At 35.9% G+C, this 12049-nt stretch overlaps 2 protein-coding genes across 6 annotated transcripts in view; one reads left to right on the top strand and one right to left on the bottom strand.

Annotated features, from left to right (window-relative positions):
- The window catches only part of LOC105325654 (neural cell adhesion molecule 1), a 262905-nt gene that overhangs the window by 2365 nt on the left and 248491 nt on the right, over positions 1 to 12049 (bottom strand). For 3 of the 4 annotated variants that reach the window (XM_066076977.1, XM_066076975.1, XM_066076976.1), the window contains one exon: positions 3533 to 4921. The exons of the other annotated variant lie outside the window; for it this stretch is intronic. Coding sequence is in view for 2 of the 3 variants with exons in the window: in XM_066076975.1 (XP_065933047.1) it covers positions 4854 to 4921 (68 nt within the window). In the remaining variant the exon portion in view is untranslated. Of the gene's footprint in view, positions 1 to 3532; positions 4922 to 12049 lie in introns of those variants that run through there. 4 annotated transcript variants of the gene reach the window in all.
- On the top strand, positions 5380 to 11504 carry LOC136273093 (lethal(3)malignant brain tumor-like protein 3). 2 transcript variants are annotated; one of them, XM_066076979.1, is made up of 2 exons: positions 5380 to 5403; positions 5705 to 11504. In XM_066076979.1, exon 2 carries the CDS (start codon positions 5754 to 5756, stop codon positions 6903 to 6905), a length of 1152 nt encoding a protein of 383 aa, XP_065933051.1. In that variant the 5' UTR covers positions 5380 to 5403; positions 5705 to 5753; the 3' UTR covers positions 6906 to 11504. The 2 variants fall into 2 exon arrangements, with proteins under 2 accessions (XP_065933051.1, XP_065933052.1); XM_066076980.1 differs by having other exon boundaries at positions 5389 to 5997; positions 10909 to 11504.

Below are 12049 nucleotides of genomic sequence, written 5' to 3'. Positions count from 1 at the left end.
AAAAGTGGAATTATTACACCCACAGACAAGCTCCTTGGGAAAGTACCTGCATCAAAAATTTTATTAAGAAGTCTAACTAAACTGGTAGAAAAAAATCTTTAAATGTAACAAAATATTCATTTAACAGATAATCTGTTCCAGCAGCTCTACCACATTTTAATTTTTTTAATACAGAAAGTAATTCCTCTTCGTCTATAGCTTTATCTAATTCACTAAAAACAGCCTCAGTACTCGCCTGCACAGAAAATTGACTTTCAATGTATACAGTATTTTCATCAACGTAACAAACACTCTTAAAATGTTGATAAAAAGCATCTAAATCTAAAGTACTGTTGATTGTTTTTCTTTTCTTGAAAACCTTGTAAAACTGTTTTGGAGTGTATTTTCTTAAATAGTTGAGTTTATTACCTTCTTGTCTGACAAACCTCTTTCAAAGTACATGCTTTTTATGTTCACATAAAGTGATACGATTTTGAACAGACCTTTTCCAATTAAAATACGTAAGGAGCTTTTAGATACTATGCAGAGTTCTTTACACTTGTCATCGAACCATTGCTTATTACTACTAGAAGACATAGTGTTAATAGACGAACCACATGAAAAGTTAGATACACTACAATCAAAGTACTGAAGAACTGACCGGAGTTGATTTTGTCGATGTTTATTCATTTTAAAATCAATGATATGTTATTTTGCATGACAAGTACATGTAGTTTCCAATTCAGGAAGCTGAATTACGCACATTTTTATAATATTTTGACGATAATGTCGAGAAACCCCCATATGAATCATGTTGAATTATATTTAAAGATAAAATTAATTCAATCAAACTATATATAGGTAATAGAAATATTTCTCGAAAATTGTATGGATCCAAGCAATATTACACTCTAGTCTCGTTCAACCAAACGCTCGGCTATACACCGTATATCTCCGACAAGGATTTACGGAGAAAGCCGAGCGTCGAGTTAAACGAGACTTTATTGAACTCTGGCGTAGGAATACATACGACTACAAAAAATATTTAAATTGTTCGTACCATTTAAAATCTGACTATTTTCAAGGTATTTATAGATAAGTTTCCTTGAAAAACAATGCTGTAGCATACATTACATCGAGTTTATCAATTATTTTCAAGAACTAAGTCTTGTCAGCAGGAATGATTTGTGCTGAGGTCCAAACACTGTTTACTTTCGGTTTGTCTGAGTAACTGCATAGGAGAATTTATTAAAATCAACTCCCAAAAAGGCATAAAAGCACTGTTTAATATACTAGTGAAATTATTCACAACCTGATCTAAACTAAGGATCCCACAGTCCATTTTCTCAAAAAGACACCTTACAGTATAAAATACATCTCATTGACTAAACAGCTTCCTCATTCCATCTAAATACACTGCCAGCCGTACTTACATTACTACAGAAAATGTTTTTATTGTTATATCGTTGATAGCTTTTAACATTATGAATACACAATTCAACTGGAGCGTGGTCTGACCATTCATTTAAATCTTTCACAGTAACACTCTCGATGGCATCAAAATTGTCTTTACTAATTAAAACATAATCTACGGCACTCGAACATATATGATTAAAAAATGTATATTTGCCCCGAGTATCTCCAGAAACCCTGCCATTACATATTCTAAGACCAGAGGCTCGACATAGTTCGAGTAATCTACGACCAAAATTATTGACATGTTTTCCTTTCGATTTAAGTGAACAAATATAATCCTTATCATATGACAAAAATGCAGGCATGTTATTTAACAAATCGTTTGACAAAATATCATATTCAACATAATCTTTTGATTCAACAACACGACTATTAAAATCTCCAGTTATTACAATAACACCCATATCACTGTACTTCGCACACGCGTACAATATATTATATGACTCTTTTTAAATAAATAGTGCACGCTTTATAATACATGTGTAGTAGCGTTGCACAAGGAAAGGGGAAAGAAAGCTTCAACCTTCTTTATTTAAAAACATGCGTTTGCCTAAATCTACACTTATGAAACTTATTTTGGACATGCGCAAATCAAGAGGAGGATTGGAGGGGGTCTTCTTCACCATAGAATGTTCAAGTTTAATCATTTTTACATAGTAAAATAACAGAAAATAGTCAACGGACCTCGTAATTTTCCGGCAAACAAAAATATTCATTGAACCTTCCCCCTCCATCGAAATATTTTTTTCTGGATCCGCGTATGTCTGAGAGTGTTAAAAAGTATAGTAAAATTTACCATAAAAATTAAACTTAGAAAAAAGAAATAATGCACAACACCCCCACTCCCGTTTTGAAACAAAATCAATATGAACATACAGATATTTGCGATATCATGGGGTTTACATTTTCAAAACAAAAAAGGAAATTATGTCCTTATTTGTTTCACTCAACCGAATAAAAATTATCTATACATATACATGCACATATAAAGATTACTAGTATTTAAACTTTTTACTGAAATAAGGCAAATCACATTTTATTATGCACAGTTCTTTGATTTTAAAATGTCACTTAATAAGCGGGTGGGTGGGTGGGAATTGTGTAAATGCGGCAAAGAAAAGCCTTCAAATAAGTGAAGATCGTGTTTAACTTGAATACCTGTTCAACAAGCTATACGCTATAAATAGTGCCCAATGGCTACAGGTTTAAAATTATAAAATCAAAACATATAACATATGTTTTTGTATCTCTGATAAATTAATATATTTTTTGGAACATTGTAGCAACATTAAATTAAAAACATAACAGGTAGGAGCAGAAAACGTTTGTAATTTTTCAGTCGGATGCAAGAAAAAGAATTCAGATTACATGAATTATGATCAATTTCAGAATAGATAATCTATCCGATCCCTGCCCGCTTAAATAACTTTTCAGCAACCGGCTTTTTTCCATTATAAAAAATGAAAACAAATTTGGAATATATATATATATATATATATATATATATATATATATATATATATATATATATATATATATATATATAATCAAAAAAGAAAAAGAAAATGAACAGTTCCAAAGTTTCTATTCACTAGCGCTTTCTGGATTTACATCCTTCTTCAGGTGAATGTACATAAGTCATAACTTATGTACATTCACCTGAAGAAGGATGTAAATCCAGAAAGCGCTAGTGAATAGAAACTTTGGAACTGTTCATTTTCTTTTTCTTTTTTGATTATTTATACTGTGTGATATCACCTTTCACTCATTTTGGATTATATATATATATATATATATATATATATATATATATATATATATATATATATATATATATATATATATATATATATATATATATATATATATATTCAACACGATCTTTTTAGATTATTTTTAAAGCAGGTTTAATAGGGTAAAATGCACCTATTGTAATCAAAAGGAAATAAATGGTTTTTTAAACTCAGATCTTGAATGCATTGCTCTTTTTATCTACCTTACTTTTAAATGACACTTGCATTGTTAAATGGTTTCTTCTCAAATGAATAATCGTTATTAAATAAAAAAGAAATGAGGACGTATTTCAATATTATTTATAAAGGAAAAGAAACGCTAAAAGTCAACATTTTGCAATACAAACATCATTTTTTCCTCTAGGTCATAAAATTTCTACTGTAATATAATATGGACAAATACAGTATAATAATGTATTCTTTAACAATACACTAACTGTATGCGATGCAAAACACTTCTCTGCCCACTGTACAGAACAATTGTTTTATCGATCAACAATATCAACATAATGTACATATAAACAAAGCATGCAGACAGAAACTTGAATGAAGCTCAATATTATTAGCTTAAACATTTTCAAAGCATCTGTCCAGTTCACACGAAACAGGATACGGAAAACTCCGATCAACATTTAGACAGAGAAATAACAATGTAAAAGTTATATTAATACTAAAAAGAATGTATTTTTTCTGAACATACAATCATACCTCACCCGATAAAGCTGACAAATAACTGACTGTTGTAAAACAAAAAAATAAACGGAAATCTACTAATAAAAATGTCATTGTAGTAGCAAACAAGCAAATAAAACTAGTATGAAAGTTTGTTTTGGTTTTTAAATTGGTTAATCTCAGTCTTCAACGTTTGAATAACAAACAATTACCGGGAAATACAAATCCACTACGCATCAGGAACTGATGAACTGTGTGATATCGGTTTGATATACTCTCACGGACAGTAAAAATATGGCGTTTACTCATGTCTAACTGTCACAAACGTTTACCACCGGTCAATGTTAGAGGAATACAGAGCATGCCTTTTCAAATCACTAAAACACATCTCCATTTAAAGCACAGTAAATCCGGTTTTTGTCGACTAAGCATTTTCATCTTATATTGACAATATTTAAACGTTTTTGCGAAATTACATTTTGTATGTATCATGATGACATGTCTAACTTTTCAGCGCCCACATTGGCCTTTGGTGACAGCCTATATTTTATTACCAAACAAGAAAACAAGGCAAAAACAAACAGTGTTTCTTTTAACAAATCAGATAATTATTAAATGATAAAGAGGCATTGTAATTTGAAATATATACATATCTAGAAAACAAAAATGTAGAAGGACAAAAACTAGTTCTTCAAAACAACAAAATAAATATCATCGCAGTTTGAATATCTGGAAGACATATTTATTTATACATTATAAATATCATAAAAGTAACTCAAAATGAATAAACTAGTTTAATTGTAGAGACAATACTCATGTTTTTAATTAAATCAAAACAATGTCCTATTAGAGAACGATAATTCCCGCACAGTATTTGAAGGAATGGTCCAGACCCTTTTCACATGTTTGTGTGTGCATTGTTTGGAAAATGGTTTACTCCATAAATGATGTGTTTGCATATTCCTCAGTATTCTGAGTAACGAATTTGTCATCCTTTAAATCTATAAAAAAGATATTTCAAATAAAAAGATTGATAAAAACTGAAAAAGCGATGGGTGCAACAATTTAAGCGACATTTATTACAGTACAGTATCAACATGCCATTAACATGCCTTACAATAGTCAAGGAAACCAATACGACTGAATTTATCTTTAGTACTAACAAACCGTTATCTAGCTTAAATATCATTGAATCTAACTCCATAGGTTTTTAGGATAGATTATCCTGATAATGATAAATGTGGTCTTTATTCAGCACGATGACTTTGCCCCAGAAAAAATATGTTGTTAGATATCAAGCACCCAGGCAAATGCCGTAAGTTTCTTGCAAATAATACGGCATATCTTGGCTTGTCAAAGATATGCAAATTTATCCAAGGACCTATAAATAGTGTTTATGTTTTTCCGGAATTTTTCCGGTTGAATATACTCGCTTTAAAATTAGGCCTCCTTTTGCATCATTTCTGGATTCTTCTTGAAACTGGTAAGACATGTTTTAATTCTCCGTAATAAAGTATACTCTTTAGATTAATTTAGTCGTTCAAATACTTTTATCAATTTTATTAAGTCGAGAAAAGGCATATCTGCCACCGATTTCCGCTCGATGGCCACTGAGGTCCTTTGATTGTATGGATTTAGATGCAACAATCTCTCGAGTGCAATCTTCAATGGCGCACATTATTTTAGCTTGATCTTAAATTTACTGCTTTTTTCGGCTTAGCTACCAATATACCAATAGAATTTTATGAAATTGATTAACATTGATTTATTTACAAATTAATTAGGTAACAATTTTCGCTTTTGTTTTAAAATACCACGAGATCAACGGGGTCAATGCCAAGGCCGAAGAGACAACTTAAACGGGCGGCTGCCCGTGATACTCAAGACCCAGGACAAGCACGCAGGCCAGGCCGGCGCAGGGCTCAACGCCAACAGACCAACAATAACGAACAAGATGTCCAGGCTCAACTGGCACCCCCTCAGCCCCAGGCAGTCCAACTACCCCAGGCAGCCCCACAGCATCAGGCGGCACTGTTACAACAGGCAGCCCCACCACAGCAAGCCCAGGATCAGGCGGGTAATGAGATTTTTAACCCCCCTGTAGCAACATTACAACAATCCACCACTCTAATGCCCGGCCTCATTTCGCCTGTCAATTCTAGTCTCACATCTTCATGTACAGATACAGGGATAACTTCCATTATCACCTCAACCCATCAGCCTACTCCCGAACCAATCAACTCTATTACAGTTCCCATTGGGTATCATGTAAACCAACCAATTAAGCAAAAAATCATCAAGGGCGAATTTGTCAATCTGGGAACATTATTGGTAAGGGACCCCACTAATGCCCATGCAACATCTACTCTCACAATTGATGCGCAGGGTAACATCATATCACAACCAAAACCCACAACCAGAATAACATCTATCGAAAAATGGACAGATGCATTTCTCATTTATTTCAGCATTTACACTGCAGTGCACCCACTTAGATCGCAACAGCTTATTAAATATATGCACGACGTTCGCTTAGGGGCACAGAATTCTAATGGGTGGGTTTCGTACGATGAACAATTTAGGCTAAGGATCGCACACAACCCGTCACAGAACTGGGGAATCATAGATAATGAGCTTTGGTTATTATACATGACTGCCAATTCAAATAAATCTTCTAGTACCCAACACCACAAGTGCTTTGATTACAATCTCAAAGCAAACTGTTACAAGCCCCATTGTCCGTACATACACCGATGCCTTAAATGCAATGGCACCCATCCATCTATGTTGTGCAACAGTGCTAACCCACCCCCGGGTCATGCAAATAATTCCTTTCGGGCATCCACTCCAGTCCGCAACAACTCTTATGCCACATTCAGGTATCAGACACCAGCACACCAAACACGCACCAACCAACATTGGGCAGGAAACCCTCGTCAACCCCAGAGACATTTGGGTCCTAGGGTATTCTCCCATAATCATTAGCGCAATTAGCAATTATTTGAGTCAATACCCAGATAGGGTCTCGGCAAGGTATTTAGAGGATGGTCTAAAACATGGCTTTAAATTGCAATACTCTGGACCACGCATTTCAGTTTTCTCAAAAAACTTGAGTTCAGCTTCCGACAGCGAGGAGGTTCTCTTGGAAAAAATATATAGTGAAGTTACGGCAGGTCGAATGTCTGGCCCATACTTACTCCCACCCATGCCTAATTTACATGTATCTCCCATAGGTGTTGTACCCAAAGCTGACGGTGGATGGCGTATGATAACACACTTATCCTACCCACCCTCTTTCAGTATTAATGAACACATAGACCCACAGTTCACTACAGTTACCTATACATCTTTTGACACAGTGGTCCAAACCATAAGCACACTAGGTCCTATGGCTCTATTAGCTAAGGTGGACATTAAAAATGCTTTTCGTCTTCTGCCAATTTACCCAGGGGACTTTGAACTTCTAGGAATTTACATTAATGGGGCTTATTACATCGACAAATGCCTCCCCTTTGGGTGTTCAATATCATGCAAAATATTTGAAACTTTTTCCACTTTCTTAGAATGGGCTGTCAAATTTAAAACACAACTCGATACAGTTCACCACTACTTGGATGACTTTATTTTTATTGGCAAGTCCAATTCAGACAATTGTTCAGCTCTCATGCACACTTTTCAGGACATTTGTTCAGAAATAGGGGTCCCCCTGAACCAAGACAAAACTATTGAGCCAACCACTAAGCTTACATTTCTTGGTTTAGAAATCGACACTGTGAATATGCTGGTCCAAATTCCCGTTAGTAAGGTTCAAGAACTTAAACTTTTGTTGCAGCATTGGGTCACACAGAAAAAAATTCTTCTTTCCCAGTTAGAATCTTTAGTGGGCAAGCTCAATTTCGTTAGTAAAGCCATCCCAGGTAGCCGTGCATTCAATAGGAGATTTTACAATGTTATGTCCGGGGTGCCCTCTCCCTATCATCACATCAGAATTACGAACCCTATCCGTGAAGACATGTTCACATGGCTACAATTTTTAGACAACTTTAACGGCGTTGTATACTTCCCAGACACTGAATGGGTTACACTAGATACTTTGCAACTTTACACGGATAGTGCAGGTTCTGGCCACCTTGGTTGCGGCAGTTTCTTTCAGGGTCAGTGGGTTCATTTTACCTGGCCATCTTCATGGTTAAACAAGCCAATTTTGCGGGACATAACTTTTCTCGAATTAGTACCTATTGTATTAGCCTTCATGATATGGGGATTGCGTTTGCAAAACAAAAAAGTCATCCTCCATGTAGATAATATTTCCCTTGTACATATTCTCAACAAACAGTCAGCCAAGTCCCCAAGAGTAATGGTACTTGTCAGATCGTTAGTCTTAATGGCTTTAAAACACAACATACAATTTAAAGCACAACATATTCCGGGAAAATCAAACATTATTGCTGATTCTATATCTCGCAAACAGTGGGAAGTCTTTCGAGCAGCAGCACCTTATGCAGACCTTCATCCGCAGGCCATTCCAGCCCTATTCCAGACATTACTCTCACAAGTCACATCCAATCATTGTTCAACGCTTCAGTTGCTGTAAACACTAGGCAAACACACACAGCAGGCATCAATTCATTTGAAACATTTCGCCGGTCTCATAACCTACCCAGTCTGTGGCCACCTCTCGACACTCACATTACAAGGTTTATCGCTTACCTGTCACTTTCAGGTTACAAATACTCCACAGCTCAGTCATACATTGCAGCCATCAGTTTTTACAGCAAAGCAATTTACAATGTAGATCCTACTAATCATTTTATTATAAGAAAGCTACTTCAGGGCATGCAAAGAACAACACTACACAAGGACACTCGTTTGCCTATTACATTACAGCTCTTAAACAAAATTATACCAACATTGCAAACCGTATGCAACACCATATACGAAACCAAACTATTCACTGCAGCTTTCACTTTAGCATTTCACGCCCTCTTGCGCATAGGGGAATTCACAGTGTCTAAAGGCAACACACCAGCAACTATCATCCAATTTCATGACATAACAATGCAGCAGACCAACATTCAATTGACAATTTGTCATTCAAAAACAGACCAATTAGGTGTGGGGGCAAACTTGCAGATTCCTGCTTCAAATGGTGTTGCTTGTCCTTTTGCCGCCATGCATGCCTACTTACACATGCGCACATCTCAAACTGGCCCATTGTTTATTCATTTTGAAGGTCAACCATTGACCCGTTATCAATTTATCACCATATTGAAGCGTTGTCTTAATGCAATAGGGGTTGATAGCTCCAATTATAATTCCCATTCATTTAGAATAGGTGCAGCTACAACCCTTGCTATTCAAGGCGTTCACAGTGACGTCATCCAAGGGTCAGGACGATGGCGCTCTAATGCATTTCGTACATACATTCGGTAACCTTATCATTCCAACAGTATCTATCTTACTAACCATAAACAAGATAATTCTAGGTCCTGTCAGAGTTTGGATTGTCGGATCTTCTATCATCAAACGAGCAGCTATGAGTGCAGTATCAAGACAGGGGGGGGCTTAATCTTAATCTCGAGAATACTTCAGTCTTATGGCAGGGATATAGTGGCATGAAGCTACAAGACCTTAATACTAGGCTATCAACGTTGCTAAGGTTAGAAGATCGTCCTGAGTTTCTCGTCATTCATTGCGGAGCAAACAATGTTGGCCAGAAAACCACTGAAGAGCTGCTGGAGCTCCTTTTCACAACCTTGTCCCGAATTTGTGACATGTTCCCTACCACAACGATAGTTTGGTCCTCTGCCCTGCCTAGATTAGCTTGGCGCTTTTCAGACAATGTTAAAGCAATGAATGAAATAAGGGGTCGAATGAATAGAGAAGCGATAAAATTTGTAACATCGAGGGGCGGTCATTACATCAAATACCCTCAGTTTTCCCCAAAACCACCTACGTTGTTTGACCCTGATGGAGTTCACCTGTCCCAGCTGGGTAATGATATCCTTTTAAATACCATTCAAGGTGCGTTGCAAGATTTATTAAATTGTGGCGGTGTTGGCCTTCCGGACTAACCACATCACAATTAACTACTACTGGCTCGTGGTGACCATTGGAGTTGCGGTCCTGCCGCCGTCACCAATGTTACTTTTGGAAAGTGGCGCACTCCATTGGTGGCGGTTGCAGTGTCATAAACAAACGTTCATGACCCTTGCAAGTGGCGCTATCGTCGCACCCCAACTCCAATGGAAGAGTGCAATCATTCAAATTATCATAGGATACAGTTTTTTACTGTCAATATAATGTGTTTATAATGCTGTTAATGTGTTTAAAATGCTGTGTATTCATGCTTGTGCATTCGCGCACATACTTGCTGCACAAGAACTTTGACAATTTTAATGTGTTTTGAACTTTGAAACTTGTGCATTTGCGTTTACCCATTCGCACAAACCTTGTGTATAACTTTGTCATTTGTATGTCTGTGCATTTGCACTTACCCACTGTACAGAATATTATATTTTGTGACGTTTGTGCATTTGTGCTCACCCACTGCGCAATGAGCCTATTGATGGGCCGTCACGTATTGTTGTATTGTTTGAATTGTTGTGAGGCAGCCCATTGGTAGCCTAAAGTCACTGCGGCCAGTAACGCCAAACCATAATAAAGTATTTAGTCCTAATCAATCTCTCTTAGTTTATTCATCAGGTATCTTGGATAATACGGCATATCTTGGCTTGTCAAAGATATGCAAATTTATCCAAGGACCTATAAATAGTGTTTATGTTTTTCCGGAATTTTTCCGGTTGAATATACTCGCTTTAAAATTAGGCCTCCTTTTGCATCATTTCTGGATTCTTCTTGAAACTGGTAAGACATGTTTTAATTCTCCGTAATAAAGTATACTCTTTAGATTAATTTACCCTCCCTTCCTCTCCCATTTCCTTTCCTTAGAACCACATACTGCTTTTCTTTACATTATTTTTTTCAGGTCAACCATCATAACCTTTGTGATACCTTCAGTTCCGGTGTGACACCCACGTAATCTTTGTGATACCTGCAGTTCTGAACAAAAAATCGTCGCAGTGACACTCGTTCTATTCCTGACATTGTCGTTGATTTATGGGCTATCGTCGCACCCCAACTCCAATGGAAGAGTGCAATCATTCAAATTATCAAAGGATACAGTTTTTTACTGTCAATATAATGTGTTTATAATGCTGTTAATGTGTTTAAAATGCTGTGTATTCATGCTTGTGCATTCGCGCACATACTTGCTGCACAAGAACTTTGACAATTTTAATGTGTTTTGAACTTTGAAACTTGTGCATTTGCGTTTACCCATTCGCACAAACCTTGTGTATAACTTTGTCATTTGTATGTCTGTGCATTTGCACTTACCCACTGTACAGAATATTATATTTTGTGACGTTTGTGCATTTGTGCTCACCCACTGCGCAATGAGCCTATTGATGGGCCGTCACGTATTGTTGTATTGTTTGAATTGTTGTGAGGCAGCCCATTGGTAGCCTAAAGTCACTGCGGCCAGTAACGCCAAACCATAATAAAGTATTTAGTCCTAATCAATCTCTCTTAGTTTATTCATCAGGTATCTTGGATAAGTCAGACATAAAAAAAACCAGCAATAGGATAAAAACCGAAAAAAATAAAACTATGAATATCAATAAGTGATCAGATATTTTCATGTCAGCTTGGGCATAACTTCAAAATGTTTTATAGATCTTATTTTGTTAATGTTCTCTCCATAGTAGTATAGTTAACATCTTTTTATACAAGTATTTCAATTTAATGTTGAATAGTCAAATACAATATTGTACAAGTAAAATCGGTAATTTACGATAAAACAAGATATACATGTAGAAAAACAGTGATAAGAGAAGCGAATTTGTTGCATGGTTACACTCTAACGACCACAAATTTTAATTTGATTGCCCATGGTATATCACTGATGAACGAAAAGTGTTAAGTGATTAATCATTGAACCAATCACTAAATCATCAGTTATACGATAACCTTTTACATTGGATGGATTTTTAGAGTTGTATTTTTTATCACACTCCTATTTCTTGTATGTCCATAAAACAAAACTTTTCCTCTGCCATTTTGTGTAC

This window comes from Magallana gigas, chromosome 2 (assembly GCF_963853765.1).
Source record: "Magallana gigas chromosome 2, xbMagGiga1.1, whole genome shotgun sequence".
Classification (NCBI taxonomy): Eukaryota; Metazoa; Mollusca; class Bivalvia; order Ostreida; family Ostreidae; genus Magallana; species Magallana gigas.
The sequence above is the reverse complement of the archived record's forward strand: the minus strand, read 5'-3'. Positions and strand labels throughout refer to the sequence as shown.

Excerpts from the sequence above, each read along its gene's own strand:
- LOC136273093 (XM_066076979.1), top strand. The coding sequence starts at position 5,754 with ATGCCAAGGCCGAAGAGACAACTTAAACGGGCGGCTGCCCGTGATACT.